The following is a 14715-nucleotide window of genomic DNA, read 5'->3' on the forward strand; positions in this document are numbered from 1 at the left end:
AGCAAAAGTGTGCACTGTTTAATTTTAATATAATATGTACTCCTGGCTCCTGCTATAACCTATAACTGGCACTGCAGTAGTGCTCCCCAGTCTCCCCCACAATTATAAGCTGTGTGAGCTGAGCAGTCAGACAGATATATAATATATAAAGATGATGCAGCACACTGGCCTGAGCCTGAGCAGTGCACACAGATATGGTATGTGACTGACTGAGTCACTGTGTGTATCGCTTTTTTCAGGCAGAGAACGGATATATTAAATAAACTGCACTGTGTGTCTGGTGGTCACTCACTATATAATATATTATGTACTCCTGGCTCCTGCTATAACCTATAACTGGCACTGCAGTAGTGCTCCCCAGTCTCCCCCACAATTATAAGCTGTGTGAGCTGAGCAGTCAGACAGATATATATAATATTATATATAGATAATAGATGATGCAGCACACTGGCCTGAGCCTGAGCAGTGCACACAGATATGGTATGTGACTGACTGAGTCACTGTGTGTATCGCTTTTTTCAGGCAGAGAACGGATATATTAAATAAACTGCACTGTGTGTCTGGTGGTCACTCACTATATAATATATTATGTACTCCTGGCTCCTGCTATAACCTATAACTGGCACTGCAGTAGTGCTCCCCAGTCTCCCCCACAATTATAAGCTGTGTGAGCTGAGCAGTCAGACAGATATATATAATATTATATATAGATAATAGATGATGCAGCACACTGGCCTGAGCAGTGCACACAGATATGGTATGTGACTGACTGAGTCACTGTGTGTATCGCTTTTTTCAGGCAGAGAACGGATATATTAAATAAACTGCACTGTGTGTCTGGTGGTCACTCACTATATAATATATTATGTACTCCTGGCTCCTGCTATAACCTATAACTGGCACTGCAGTAGTGCTCCCCAGTCTCCCCCACAATTATAAGCTGTGTGAGCTGAGCAGTCAGACAGATATATATAATATTATATATAGATAATAGATGATGCAGCACACTGGCCTGAGCCTGAGCAGTGCACACAGATATGGTATGTGACTGACTGAGTCACTGTGTGTATCGCTTTTTTCAGGCAGAGAACGGATATATTAAATAAACTGCACTGTGTGTCTGGTGGTCACTCACTATATAATATATTATGTACTCCTGGCTCCTGCTATAACCTATAACTGGCACTGCAGTAGTGCTCCCCAGTCTCCCCCACAATTATAAGCTGTGTGAGCTGAGCAGTCAGACAGATATATATAATATTATATATAGATAATAGATGATGCAGCACACTGGCCTGAGCAGTGCACACAGATATGGTATGTGACTGACTGAGTCACTGTGTGTATCGCTTTTTTCAGGCAGAGAACGGATATATTAAATAAACTGCACTGTGTGTCTGGTGGTCACTCACTATATAATATATTATGTACTCCTGGCTCCTGCTATAACCTATAACTGGCACTGCAGTAGTGCTCCCCAGTCTCCCCCACAATTATAAGCTGTGTGAGCTGAGCAGTCAGACAGATATATATAATATTATATATAGATAATAGATGATGCAGCACACTGGCCTGAGCCTGAGCAGTGCACACAGATATGGTATGTGACTGAGTCACTGTGTGCCGTGTATCGCTTTTTTCAGGCAGAGAACGGATTATAAAGTAAACTGCACTGTCCTCACTAGTAAACTCTCTCCACTCAGTCTCTACACTTCTACAGTAACAGTACTCCTCCTAGTCAGCTCCAGTAAATCTCTCTCAGTCTCTTATAATCTAAATGGAGAGGACGCCAGCCACGTCCTCTCCCTATCAATCTCAATGCACGTGTGAAAATGGCGGCGACGCGCGGCTCCTTATATAGAATCCGAGTCTCGCGATAGAATCCGAGCCTCGCGAGAATCCGACAGCGTCATGATGACGTTCGGGCGCGCTCGGGTTAACCGAGCAAGGCGGGAAGATCCGAGTCGCTCGGACCCGTGAAAAAAAACATGAAGTTCTGGCGGGTTCGGATTCAGAGAAACCGAACCCGCTCATCTCTACTACAAATATCTCTGCTCAGTGTGCTGCAAATATCTATGTTCTCTGCCTGAAAAGCTCCATTTCTGTGCTCAGTGTGCTGCAAATATCTGTGCTCAGTGATGCTGCATTTTGGTGACCAACAGTATATAGTTGTACAGTATAGTAGGCCATTGCTGTATCTTGCAGCTCCGTGTCACTGCAAGTATCCATTCCATATCTGTGCTGCATTTTTGTGAACAGTATATATAGTAATACAGTGCAGCATTTTGGTGACCAACAGTATATAGTTGTACAGTACAGTAGGCCATTGCTGTATCTTGCAGCTCCGTGTCACTGCAAGTATCCATTCCATATCTGTGCTGCATTTTTGTGAACAGTATATATAGTAGTACAGTGCAGCATTTTAGTGACCAACAGTATATAGTTGTACAGTACAGTAGGCCATTGCTGTATATTGCAGCTCAGTGTCACTGCAAGTATCCATTCCATATCTGTGCTGCATTTTTGTTAGCAGTATATATAAAAGTACAGTGCAGCATTTTGGTGACCAACAGTATATAGTTGTACAGTATGCCATTGCTGTATCTTGCAGCTCCATGTCACTGCAAGTATTCAGTCCATATCTGTGCTTCATTTTTATGAGCAGTATATATAGTATTACAATGCAGCATTTTGGTGACCAACAGTATATAGTTGTACAGTACAGTAGGCCATTGCTGTATCTTGCAGCTCTGTGTCACTGCAAGTATCCATTCCATATCTGTGCTGCATGTTTGTGAGCAGTATATATAGCAGTACAGTCCAGCATTTTGGTGACCAACAGTATATAGCTGTACAGTACAGTAGGCCATTGCTGTATCTTGCATCTCCATGTCACTGCAAGTATCCATTCCATGTCTGTGTTGCATTTTTGTGAGCAGTATATATAGTAGTATAGTGCAGCATTTTGGTGGCCAACAGTATATAGTTGTACAGTAGGCCATTGCTGTATCTTGCAGCTCCGTGTTACTGCAAGTATCCATTCCATATCTGTGCTGCATTTTTGTGAGCAGTATATATAGTAGTACAGTGCAGCATTTTGGTGACCAACAGTATATAGTTGTACAGTACAGTACAGTAGGCCATTGCTGTATATTTCAGCTCTGTGTCTCTGCAAGTATCCATTCCATATCTGTGCTGCATTTTTGTGAGCAGTATATATAGTAGTACAGTGCAGCATTTTGGTGACCAACAGTATATAGTTGTACAGTACAGTGGGCCATTGATGTATCTTTCAGCTCCGTGTCACTGCAAGTATCCATTCCATATCTGTGCTGCATTTTTGTGAGCAATATATATAGTAGTACAGTGCAGCAATTTGGTGACCAACAGTATATAGTTGTACAGTACAGTAGGCCATTGCTGTATCTTGCAGATCCGTGTCACTGCAAGTATCCATTCCATATCTGTGCTGCATTTTTGTGAGCAGTATATATACACTGCTCAAAAAAATAAAGGGAACACTAAAATAACACATTCTAGATCTGAATGAATGAAATATTCTTATTAAATACTTTGTTCTTTACATAGGTGAATGTGCTGACAACAAAAGCACACAAAAATTATCAATGGAAATCAAATTTATTAACCCATGGAGGTCTGGATTTGGAGTCACCCTCAAAATTAAAGTGGAAAAACACACTACATGCTGATCCAACTTTGCTGTAATGTCCTTAAAACAAGTCAAAATGAGGCACAGTAGTGTGTGTGGCCTCCACGTACCTGTATGACCTCCCTACAACCCACGCAAGTGGCTCAGGTAGTGCAGTTCATCCAGGATGGCACATCAATGCGAGCTGTGGCAAGAAGGTTTGCTGTGTCTGTCAGCGTAGTGTCCAGAGCATGGAGGCGCTACCAGGAGACAGGCCAGTACTTTAGGAGACATGGAGGAGGCCGTAGGAGGGCAACAACCCAGCAGCAGGACCGCTACCTCCGCCTTTGTGCAAGGTGGAACAGGAGGAGCACTGAAAGAGCCCTGCAAAATGACCTCCAGCAAGCCACAAATGTGCATGTGTCTACTCAAACGATCAGAAACAGACTCCATGAGGGTGGTATGAGGGCCCGACACCCACAGGTGGGGGTTGTGCTTACAGCCCAACACCGTGCAGGACGTTTGGCATTTGCCAGAGAACACCAAGATTGGCAAATTCGCCACTGGTGCCCTGTGCTCTTCACAGATGAAAGCAGGTTCTCACTGAGCACATGTGACAGACGTGATGCCAAGGAGAATGTTCTGCTGCCTGCAACATCCTCCAGCATGACCGGTTTGGCAGTGGGTCAGTAATGGTGTGGGGTGGCATTTCTTTAATATAGTATAATAAAGAGGGTGTGATTTGTAAGGTGCGGAAGTCACCAGACTTCCCAGTCAGTGGCGTAAGTTTGTCCCAGTCGCCCGGAGGCATGATAAATGTTGGTGCCCCCATACATATACACAAACATACCATATGTAACTATCCGGCACTCAGGGTGAACAGTAGTAGCGTGCTCAGGTACCTTTCCCAATAGTAATATACATACACATACAAAGTGGACGGCACTCCAAGTCAGTCATTACAATAAAACAGACACCAGCATACCTTTATAGTACACCTACAGTGCTCCCTCACCCGCCAGCGGGTCTCGATGGAGATGCTTTGGCGCAGCGGTGTGCCGATATATCTAAAAAAAACCACACAAACACCTCATTCACTTAAAAACACACAAACGCCTCTTTCACTTAAACACACACACGCCGCTTTCACTTAAACACACACATGCCTTTCACTTAAACACACACATGCCTTTCACTTAAACACACACATGCCTTTCACTTAAAAACACACACGTCTCTCACTTACACATGGCTCTTTCACTCACACATACACACCTCCTAGACTTAAAAACACACACACATACATACACACACACCGCTTTCACTTAAACACACACATGCCTCTCACTTACAGACACATGCCTCTCACTTACACACACACATGCCTCTCACTTACACACACACGCCTCTCACACACACATTCAGAAACTGACACCCCTCCATATATTTGTACGGTAGCGTGTACCCAGACCAGGTGTGTGCTCTGTACATAGTCCTGTAGAAATTCTCAAATGCCCCTTTAATCCTTGCCTCTCACACACATGCCTCTCACTTACACACACACACACACACACACACACCTCACACACACACATGCCTCACACACACACACATGCCTCTCACTTACACACACACACACACACACACACACACACACGCCTCTCACACACACACACATGCCTCTTACTTGAACACACAACTTTATTTAAAAACACACACACACACACCTCACTTAAAAACATGCACACACAAAACACAGTGCTTCCAACATTTATTAAAGCTTGAGGCAAGTGCTGCCAGTGCCTACCTTTTGGCTTATCATCAGCCTGAGCTTCACTCGGCTGGCTTGCTTAACTGGAAGGGCCGGGGAGGAGCTGCGCTCTGGTGCTACCCCTAGCTGCAGCCAGTGCCAGCTCTCTGTATATACAGGAGGCAGCTTCCGTGTCACTGACACAGCTCCTCCGTCTGTAAGAATCATAAAACAAAAAAAATTAGCAATGGCAGTGGCGGAACTAGAGAATGGTGGGCCCAGGTGCAACAATATGCATTGGGCCCCCCTCCCATATTATAAATAGGTGAAGCGCATCACCCAGAAAATTGAGTTTTGTCTCACAGAGAATGGTGTCACCATACAATAGTACTCTAATGTCACATTGCGCCACACAGTAGAGATCCTTATACATGGTACATCACACAGTAGTGATCCTTGTACACGGTACATCACATAGTAGAAGCCTTATACATGTTATGTCACACAGTAGAGAGCATTATACACGTTACGTCACACAGTAGAGAGGCTTATACACGTTACGTCACACAGTAGAGAGCATTATACACGTTACGTCACACAGTAGAGAGGCTTATACACAGTACGCCACACAGTAGAGAGCATTATACACATTACGTCACACAGTAGAGAGGCTTATACACGGTACGTCACACAGTAGAGAGCCTTATACATGTTACGTCACACAGTAGAGAGGCTTATACACGGTACGTCACACAGTAGAGAGCCTTATACATGTTACGTCACACAGTAGAGAGGCTTATACACAGTACGCCACACAGTAGAGAGCATTATACACGTTACGTCACACAGTAGAGAGGCTTATACACGGTACGTCACACAGTAGAGAGCCTTATACATGTTACGTCACACAGTAGAGATCCTTATACACGTTACGTCACATTGTAGAGAGGCTTATACACGTTACGTCACACAGTAGAGAGGCTTATACACGTTACGTCACACAGTAGAGAACATTATACACGTTACGCCAGTGTCTACCTGATGTGCACACCAAGATTAACTAAGAGGAATGTGAGCTAGATAGAAACAGATGTAGCCAGCCTCATTTTTGCCGTGATGCGTTGGTATGGGCGTACGCATTGCGACAAGCTTCAATGAACGCTGTGCTGCGCTAAGTCACAGCCGACGTTCTCTCTATAGTGCACGCACATTTCATAGACATGGGAACACCAGTCGTGAGTGTGGCTACTTCTGTAGATATGGATATACAGATTACTCTATATACACACATAGTAAACACACACGCACGGCAAAATACATATACACACACACATCCATAGCAAAAACGTACAAACACACACACTACTAAACACACATAGCAAAACACATATATACCATACCCTCCAACTGTACCTTTTTAATAGGTACAGTACCTTTTTTTCATGGTCTGTACCGATTTTTGGCTCTCCAAACTTCCATTGAAAGTATAGGAAAAGGGGCATGGCCACGCCCCCTTTACCCGCGACCACGCCCCTTTTTCGGATTTGTCCCGATTTTTCAGTGTAAAATGTTGGAGGGTATGATATACATACACAAACACACACCCATAGCAAAAAAATACAGTATATATACACCAATAGCAAAATACATACACACCCCCATAGCAAAACCACACACATACATCCCTAGCAAAACACATACACCCATAGCAAAACACACACACAGCTAAATACACACAGCCAGCATTTGCATGTGTGTACAACATACTTTGCACCTCCTGGCTCCTGTAAGGCTCCTCACTGCAGCTGAGCCGATGTCTCCCAGTCCTCACTCTCCACACACATTGCTGCCGTGACTGTCCCTCCTCCCTCCCCCTTCTCCCAGCATGCAGCGGTGGCAGAGACCAGGATTCTGGAGGAAGATGCAGCCGAGATGAAGGGTGATGAGCTCACCCTTCTCACTTGCTGGCGCTGTACGCTCACGTCCGGCGGCTTCCTCCTGTGCAGCGCAGCGGCGGCAGCGTGTAATGAGTCAGTGTGACTCATTACACTGCTCCGGCTGTGGGCCCCTTCTTAGCGCTGAGCCTCGGTGCATTGCACCGCTTGCACAGGCGCAAGTTCCGCCGCTGAGCAGCGGCGATCAGGCAGCGGGAGACAGTGGAGGAGATGTGCCCCCTGCAGGTCAGGAGCCCGGCGGCAGCCGACTCCACTGCCTCCCACAGTTCCGCCCCTGTTCCCAGTGAGGAAGTCAGCCACTGAAAAGACAGCGGCAGCTATCAATTAACTTAATTCAATGGTGTCACAGAATGGGCGGAGAGGTGCCCCCCTTCAGAGCAGGAGCCCGGCGGCAGATGACTCCGTTGCCTCCCAGAGTTCTGCCTCTGAAGAAAGGAACCCTTGGCTCCCCAGATTGGGAGCATGGGACTTGATTTTGTCATTATAGCCATGTGCCAGTCTCCCAGTGTAAAAATGACATGGAGGTGCAGCATCTAGTAGCTTCACATGTAAGACACTGTGGCTGTTTCTCTTTCATGTCAGGGTAATCAGGTAGAGAAGCCCAGAAACATTATGAAGGTAGTTTAATAATTTGATAAGCACGGTACGCATTTGTGAAAATGTCCAAAATGAAACGTCCTTTATAAATAATGCATCATTAATGATCGCATCTCAGATCTCTGTTCATGTATTATTGGTACAATAAACAGAATACACAGGTATTGGGGAAAAGGCATTTCTTTAAATAAAAATAAAACCACATCTATCCATAATGCTGTGTGCCAGGAGATAGCTACTTTTTATATATTCAACATATGGAACTACACAGGGCATTTGGTTTAATCTTATATCAATCACTATATATAAGAAAAGAGTTAAAGTGTATTAGTGATGTGAGTAGGTCAAGAAATACAAGTATGCTGTAAATGGATGTGGACATTAAAGGTTTAAGCGCTAGTTACAGTATCTGTCAAAAATAATGATCATGAGTAAACAAGAATATGTAAGCACGCTTTACCCTTAACATTTGACTTTCTTAGAATATTGTATAATAGATTAAAGTTTATTGACAAAGTATCCGCACATGTTCCCTAACATTTTATAATTAAAGGTTTATTGAATCACAGTGTCAAAAGTGCAAAGCAGCCTGCTAATAGGCAAATGTCAATACTGTACTTTGATTTGTTTTATTTGACATTTGTAACTAATTAGCCAAAGAAAATGTAGATGTTTCTCTTAAAGCCATCATATATGTTTGTAAACCATTTCATTGTAAATATATATATATATATATATATATATATATACCAATCCTGTCTATGTATTTGTTTATTTATTTTGTGTTCTCATTATTAGACTTCACCAAACCAAGGTGGAACAAACCCTCTGACTTTTACGTTTGTACCTGAAACGGGAAGACTACCTTGTCAGGTTTCGCTTGAAAAGAATACAAAACTTTTGCCTATAATTGTTGTTGAGCACCAAGGAGGAATGACACAAAAGGTACCACTATGGACATATATTATAGACGCTATGTTTAAGAGTGAGTGTGAACATTGTTACGTGACATGAATTTTTACTGTTAGATCAGAGATTAAACTAAAAAGTGACTGTATATACTGTAAGAGCATTCCACCCAGCACTGTAAAAATGGATACACTGCTAATTTAATTTTGGGTATACGTCTTCAATGGCTAGCAGACACACTGCCTGCATCTGAGACTGGAGTCAGGAGTACTTAGTCTTACATGCACAGCCACAAAAAGAACAAACATAAAAACAGTGCTTTCTGTTAAGTTAAAAGCATAACTCTACTAATTTTCTTAACTGTTATTATTATAGATTGATTTCAAGGGCGCCACAACTTTTCACCCATCCAGACTGTGAGGAAACAAAACAAACATAAAACATACAACAAAGACGTACATGCCAGATGAGGGGGGAAATGAGGTCCCTGCAAATACAAATACAAAATTATAATCACATTTTAAGAGATACAATAACAGTTTAATTGGAAGCAGTTACCCCGGTTTAACACATACCTGATAGGGCGGTAAGAACATATACTATCCTGCAGCCTAAAGGTGCTATTTTCCCAAAGAGCAAGAGATTTTAAGGAGGTTAAAGTCTTTGCTGAAAATCTTTCATTAGAAAAGCTATTTACATAATGGCCTGTGCCAGTAATGTATATATTACTGGGGGACAGTCACATTCAACATTGGTGGCAGTGGATGCTGGCTACTCACTTTGTACACAACATTATTTCCCCCCCTTGTGCTGCTGCTGCTCCTGCTGTTGCGCTGTGCTCCGTGGGCTTGAGACACAAAATGGGGCTTGGGGAGGGAGCAGGGCGGGGCTGCAATGCAGAAAATCGTTCATCTTTCATCCATCACTGCTCGCGTGGTACACACTAAGTGATGATGGATGAAAAAGGAGCGGTTTTCGTAAAACATACCAGAAAAACAAGATGATGGACCACCTCCCTGGCGATGATGTGGGAGCGCACATCATCGATCATCATCCATCAGTGGGGTATACACACTAGTTGACATTGAGCTCAAAATCGCTCAAAACGGGCAAAATGTGTATGGGCCTTTAGAATAACCTGCTGATATACAGTACAGTAGAATCACTTTTTCTTTTGTTTCCTGACAGTGTAAAGGGCCCTACACACTACTGGATCCCCACCGATATTGGCGGTGGTCGGGGACCGGCAGGGTGGGGTAGGGGGGGGCGACATCACCAAGTGCATACACACGTGCCGATACGGCAGCGACGGTGGAGGGGCGACAGCCATGCTGCATCTGCAGCATGGCTGTCGTTAACAAGGAACTCTCTCATCTGTACATGTTCAGATGAGGGAGGGGGTTGATAATGATGCACGGGAGCGTGCATAGTTAAAGACATTTAGTGTACATACTGGACGAGATTGTAAAAGATCTCGCTCAGATCGGCCATTCTGAGCGAGGTCTGTCAATATCTTGTCTAGTGTGTATGGGGCTTAAACGTGTGAAAACGCATTGTATATGTGATGTACAATAGTTTGGATATCAGTAATATCCTATGGTGCTCTATACAATGTTGCTTTGGGGATAAGAAATATAATGGTAATTCCAAACAATCATTTTTATCTTTTGTACAAGTTTTCCAATTTATTTTAATGTGAGTGATAATAACAACGTTATAGTTACTTGTTATAATGCAAACTACTGTGAGGTTGACACTTCAAGAAAGTCTGAAGTAGGCATTATAAGAAAATGTAAAATGACTCTGTATAATATTCATGTTTTGATATATTCTTTAACGTTCTATAAATCTCTGTTCTAGCCTGAAGAGATTATGGGAAATGTATCAGAAAAAAACATGCAGGAACCCTCTGAAAGTGTTATAAGCACATGTCACAGGCTGAGATCAGAGAATAATTTTCCAAGGAAAAACATTTCCTCAAATGATCCGGAGGCAATAAAAAATGATGACTTTTTCATAGCAGAATTTGTTGTAGTGATGGACTCTGACGACAGTGAAGATGAAATAATCATCAAAAAGACTCAACCTCTGCCTTTTCAAGAAAAAAGAATGCAGCAGTCAACAACGGTACAGTCAAATACAACTCTAGTAGTAGTAAATATTAATCACATGTATGACCCCGAATCACAAGCTTTTTTTCACAACATGGGTGATCAGGAACTGCTGGTTCATCTTTATACATATATATAGTGGTAGTTGCTCAATAAGCTTAGTGATATCACTCAGGTGCTTGCAAGGGAGGGGTATACCTAAGCAAGAAAAATAGCATTTTGTTTCCCCCAGCATCCTGAATGACATCAGAAACCAGATTTAAATCCTACACAATATTAGAATTCAGAGATCTTGGTTACACATATTTGCGCAAATGTATGAATAAGCCCCCAAGCTGCGTCAAGGCCTCTCTGTATATTGGGGTTCCGTAGTGCTATATCTAGGTGCAGGGTTTGGGACCCCAAAAATTAGCATAAGCCAGAAAGACCAGGGCAGCATACCAGTGAAAAAACTATAATGTTAATAAATTAGTGTTAGGAAGCCAAAGCTATGTACAGAAAGTGATACAAATATAATGAGATGTAATTAAAATAAAGAAAAAGTGCTAGTGAAGAAATTAGTAAGTGATAAGTGTTAATAGAATCCAGCCCAGCCAATCCAGGGGCACTGCACCACACACCTCCATTACCCCAATCTGGGTCTATGATTAACCAGCAAACAGCCACATGATAATGGATCCATACTTAAATATATCTAAGCTAAGAGCAACCCAACTTGAAGCAACCCCATAGTGCTCCATATGGCATATCAGGACCTGCACCTCCTCCTAATGCAGGATCCTATCTACCTCTTTCACAACATACATATATAGTGGTAGATGTTCAATTAGCTTAGTGATATCACTCAGGTGCTTGCAAGGAAGGGGTATTTATAAGAAAGAAAAAAAGCATTTTGTTTCCCCCAGCACCCTGAATGACATCAGTAACCAGATTTTCTTTTGTTTCCTGATTTAAATCCTACACAATATTAGAATTCAGAAATCTTGGTTACATATATTTGCACAAATGTATGAATAAGCCCCCAAGCCGCGTCAAGGACTCTCTGTATATTGAGGGCCTATATGTCACTTACTACAGGCACGGTTCCCAAAGACTGGCATATAGCGGAAGTAGTGCCAATATTTAAAATGGGAAATAAAGCTGAACCGGGTAATTAAAGACCAATTAGTCTTACATCTATAGTGGGGAAAGTACTGGAAGGTATTCTAAGGGACAGTATACAGAAGTTCATTGAAGCCAATAAGGTTATTAATAGGAACCAACATGGATTTGTGAAGGATAAATCTGTCAAACAAATTTACTAGGCTTTTACGAAATGGTTAGTGCGAACCATGATCAGGGTAAGGAGGTCGATGTAATCTTTTTAGACTTTTCTAAAACTTTTGACACAGTATCGCACATGAGACTTATCTATAAGTTACAAGAACTAGGGCTAGGGAGCTCAATATGAACTTGGGTCAGGAATTGGTTAGATAATAGGGAGCAGCGCGTTGTGGTAAATGGAACTTTTTCAAATGGGACTGAAGTACTAAGTGGTGTGCCACAAGGGTCTGTACTTGGACCACTATTGTTCAACATTTTTAATAACGATCTAGCAGTAGATCTGGATATCATGGTGTCAATTTTTTTCAGACGATACCAAATTGTGTAAGGTTATAAATACGGAGGGAGATGCAGAGTCTCTTCAGAATGACTTAGTCAAACTGGAAGCATGGGCAGCAAAATGCAATACAGACAAGTGTAAGGTAATGCACTTTGTGAGCAAGAAAAAAAATAACACCTACATACTAAATGGGATAAAAATAGGTGATTCTTTACTGGAAAAGGACTTAGGTGTTCACATAGATAACAAACTAAGCAGCAGTACCCAAAGTAGGATTGCAGCAAAGAAGGCTAACGAGGTATTAGCATGTATAAAGCTGGGAATTTACACAAGGGATGATAATGTTATACTCCCATTATATAAATCCCTAGTGAGGCCACATCTGGAATACTGTGCACATTCTTGGGCACCATAGTACAAAAAGGATATCCTGGAACTAGTAAAGGTTCAGAGGCTGGTACCAAACTAATCAAGTGGATGGAGACCCTGGAATACAAGGAAAGGCTTGCAAGGCTGGGCATGTTTACACTGGAAAAGAGGAGGCTAAGAGGGGATATGATCAACATTTACAAATATATAAGGGGACAATACACAGAGCTTGTGGGGGATCTGTTTTTGGTAAGATCAACACAGAGGACACATGGGCACACGCTTAGGTTAGAGGAGAGGAGATTTCACACACAGAGACTTAAAGGTTTCTTCACAGTAAGGACAATACGTGTTTGGAATTCCCTGCCTGAGAGAGTAGTAATGGTGGACTCGGTCAACACTTTTAAGAATGGGCTAGATAAGTACCTAATAGATAAGTATATACAGGGTTATAGTGTGTACACTATAGTTATTTAAAAATTAAATAAAAAAGGAATAAACACAACGGCTGACATTAGCAACAGACTAAATTATTCCTAAAAATTAAATACAGAGTAGGAGAAAACAAATAGGTTGAACCCGATGGACAAATTGTCTTTTTTCAACCTCAAAACTATGTTACTATGTGGCCTTTACCAACAAATTACACTCTAGTGTTGTTGGTTTATTCATTTTGTCAGTTAAAAACTTGAATTTGTCTGCCTGCAGGAAAACTGTACTTGATCATTGCAACAGCAAGATAACGCCATATAATGTTCTTAAAAGTATGTTTTAATCACTGCTAAATATAATTTTCACATTGTCAAATTATCAAATATATGATACTGTTTTTTTATTATTATTATTATTATTATTAATACTACTACTACTACTACTACTACTACTACTCTTAATAATAATACTGTACAGAAAAGATTTGTCATTCCCATTAGTCTACTCCCCAATTGAGCATACAGTATAAATTCCACAACAATGTGAACACACATGCTAGGGTATATTTTAGTTAGCACTCAATTAAACTACCATTACTGTATGTTCTTTGAGTACAGGATGAAAATCATGAAACCATAGTAGGATCATGCAAACTCCACAACATAAGGTCCTGGTTGAAAATAGAATGAATGACTGTTATACAGAGAGGCAACAATGCTAACCACTGTGTCATTGTACTGCCCAACTGATGTACCATGAAAGCATTTTGGGTACCTCCTGGCCATTCCGGGAGGTTAGGCAAATACGGTGCAGCAGTATATACTGCTGGAAATTTGGTGAGTTTTGATTAGAGATGTGCAGACTTTTCACTCCAGAGATATTTCTAATATATTCCTTGTATTTTTCATATACTTTATATAACAAAAACTCTTGTGTACATGTTAGTAAGACAGGAAAGGCTCTGCTTCACCTCGCCATCATATATATATATATATATATATATATATATATATATATTTACACTATGTAGAGAGAAGTGATTGGATACCCCCACACAAGTGAAATGGTGTGCTCCTGCAGCAAAGGCATGTTTGTAAAGGTATAAAACAGGTAGAGAGGCAGAAGGGGTCTCTGACCTTCTATTGTGTATGTAAATACACAGCACGCCCACCTGTCCTATATATTGGTTTTAATTAGGTTCCTTGCATTTCTTAGACTGCATGCAGAGCAAGGTGAGTCCTGCACAAATGTATATTGGATTATCAGATGGGGGTGGATTTCCGGAGTGTGGGTCCCCCTGGACTGTTGTGGCAGTTTTGCCTCAGGAGCAACACATTAAC

The 14715-nt window shown here is 41.8% G+C and overlaps 1 protein-coding gene across 3 annotated transcripts in view; it reads left to right on the forward strand.

The window, feature by feature from the left end:
- MLIP (muscular LMNA interacting protein) overlaps positions 1-14715 on the forward strand; it is a 407542-nt gene that overhangs the window by 135749 nt on the left and 257078 nt on the right. For all 3 annotated transcript variants that reach the window (XR_010175988.1, XM_063916721.1, XM_063916720.1), the window contains 2 exons: positions 8750-8896; positions 10721-10987. Coding sequence is in view for 2 of the 3 variants with exons in the window: in XM_063916721.1 (XP_063772791.1) it covers positions 8750-8896; positions 10721-10987 (414 nt within the window). In the remaining variant the exon portion in view is untranslated. The remainder of the gene's footprint in view (positions 1-8749; positions 8897-10720; positions 10988-14715) is intronic.

Source organism: Pseudophryne corroboree, chromosome 4 (assembly GCF_028390025.1).
Source record: "Pseudophryne corroboree isolate aPseCor3 chromosome 4, aPseCor3.hap2, whole genome shotgun sequence".
NCBI classification, from domain to species: Eukaryota; Metazoa; Chordata; class Amphibia; order Anura; family Myobatrachidae; genus Pseudophryne; species Pseudophryne corroboree.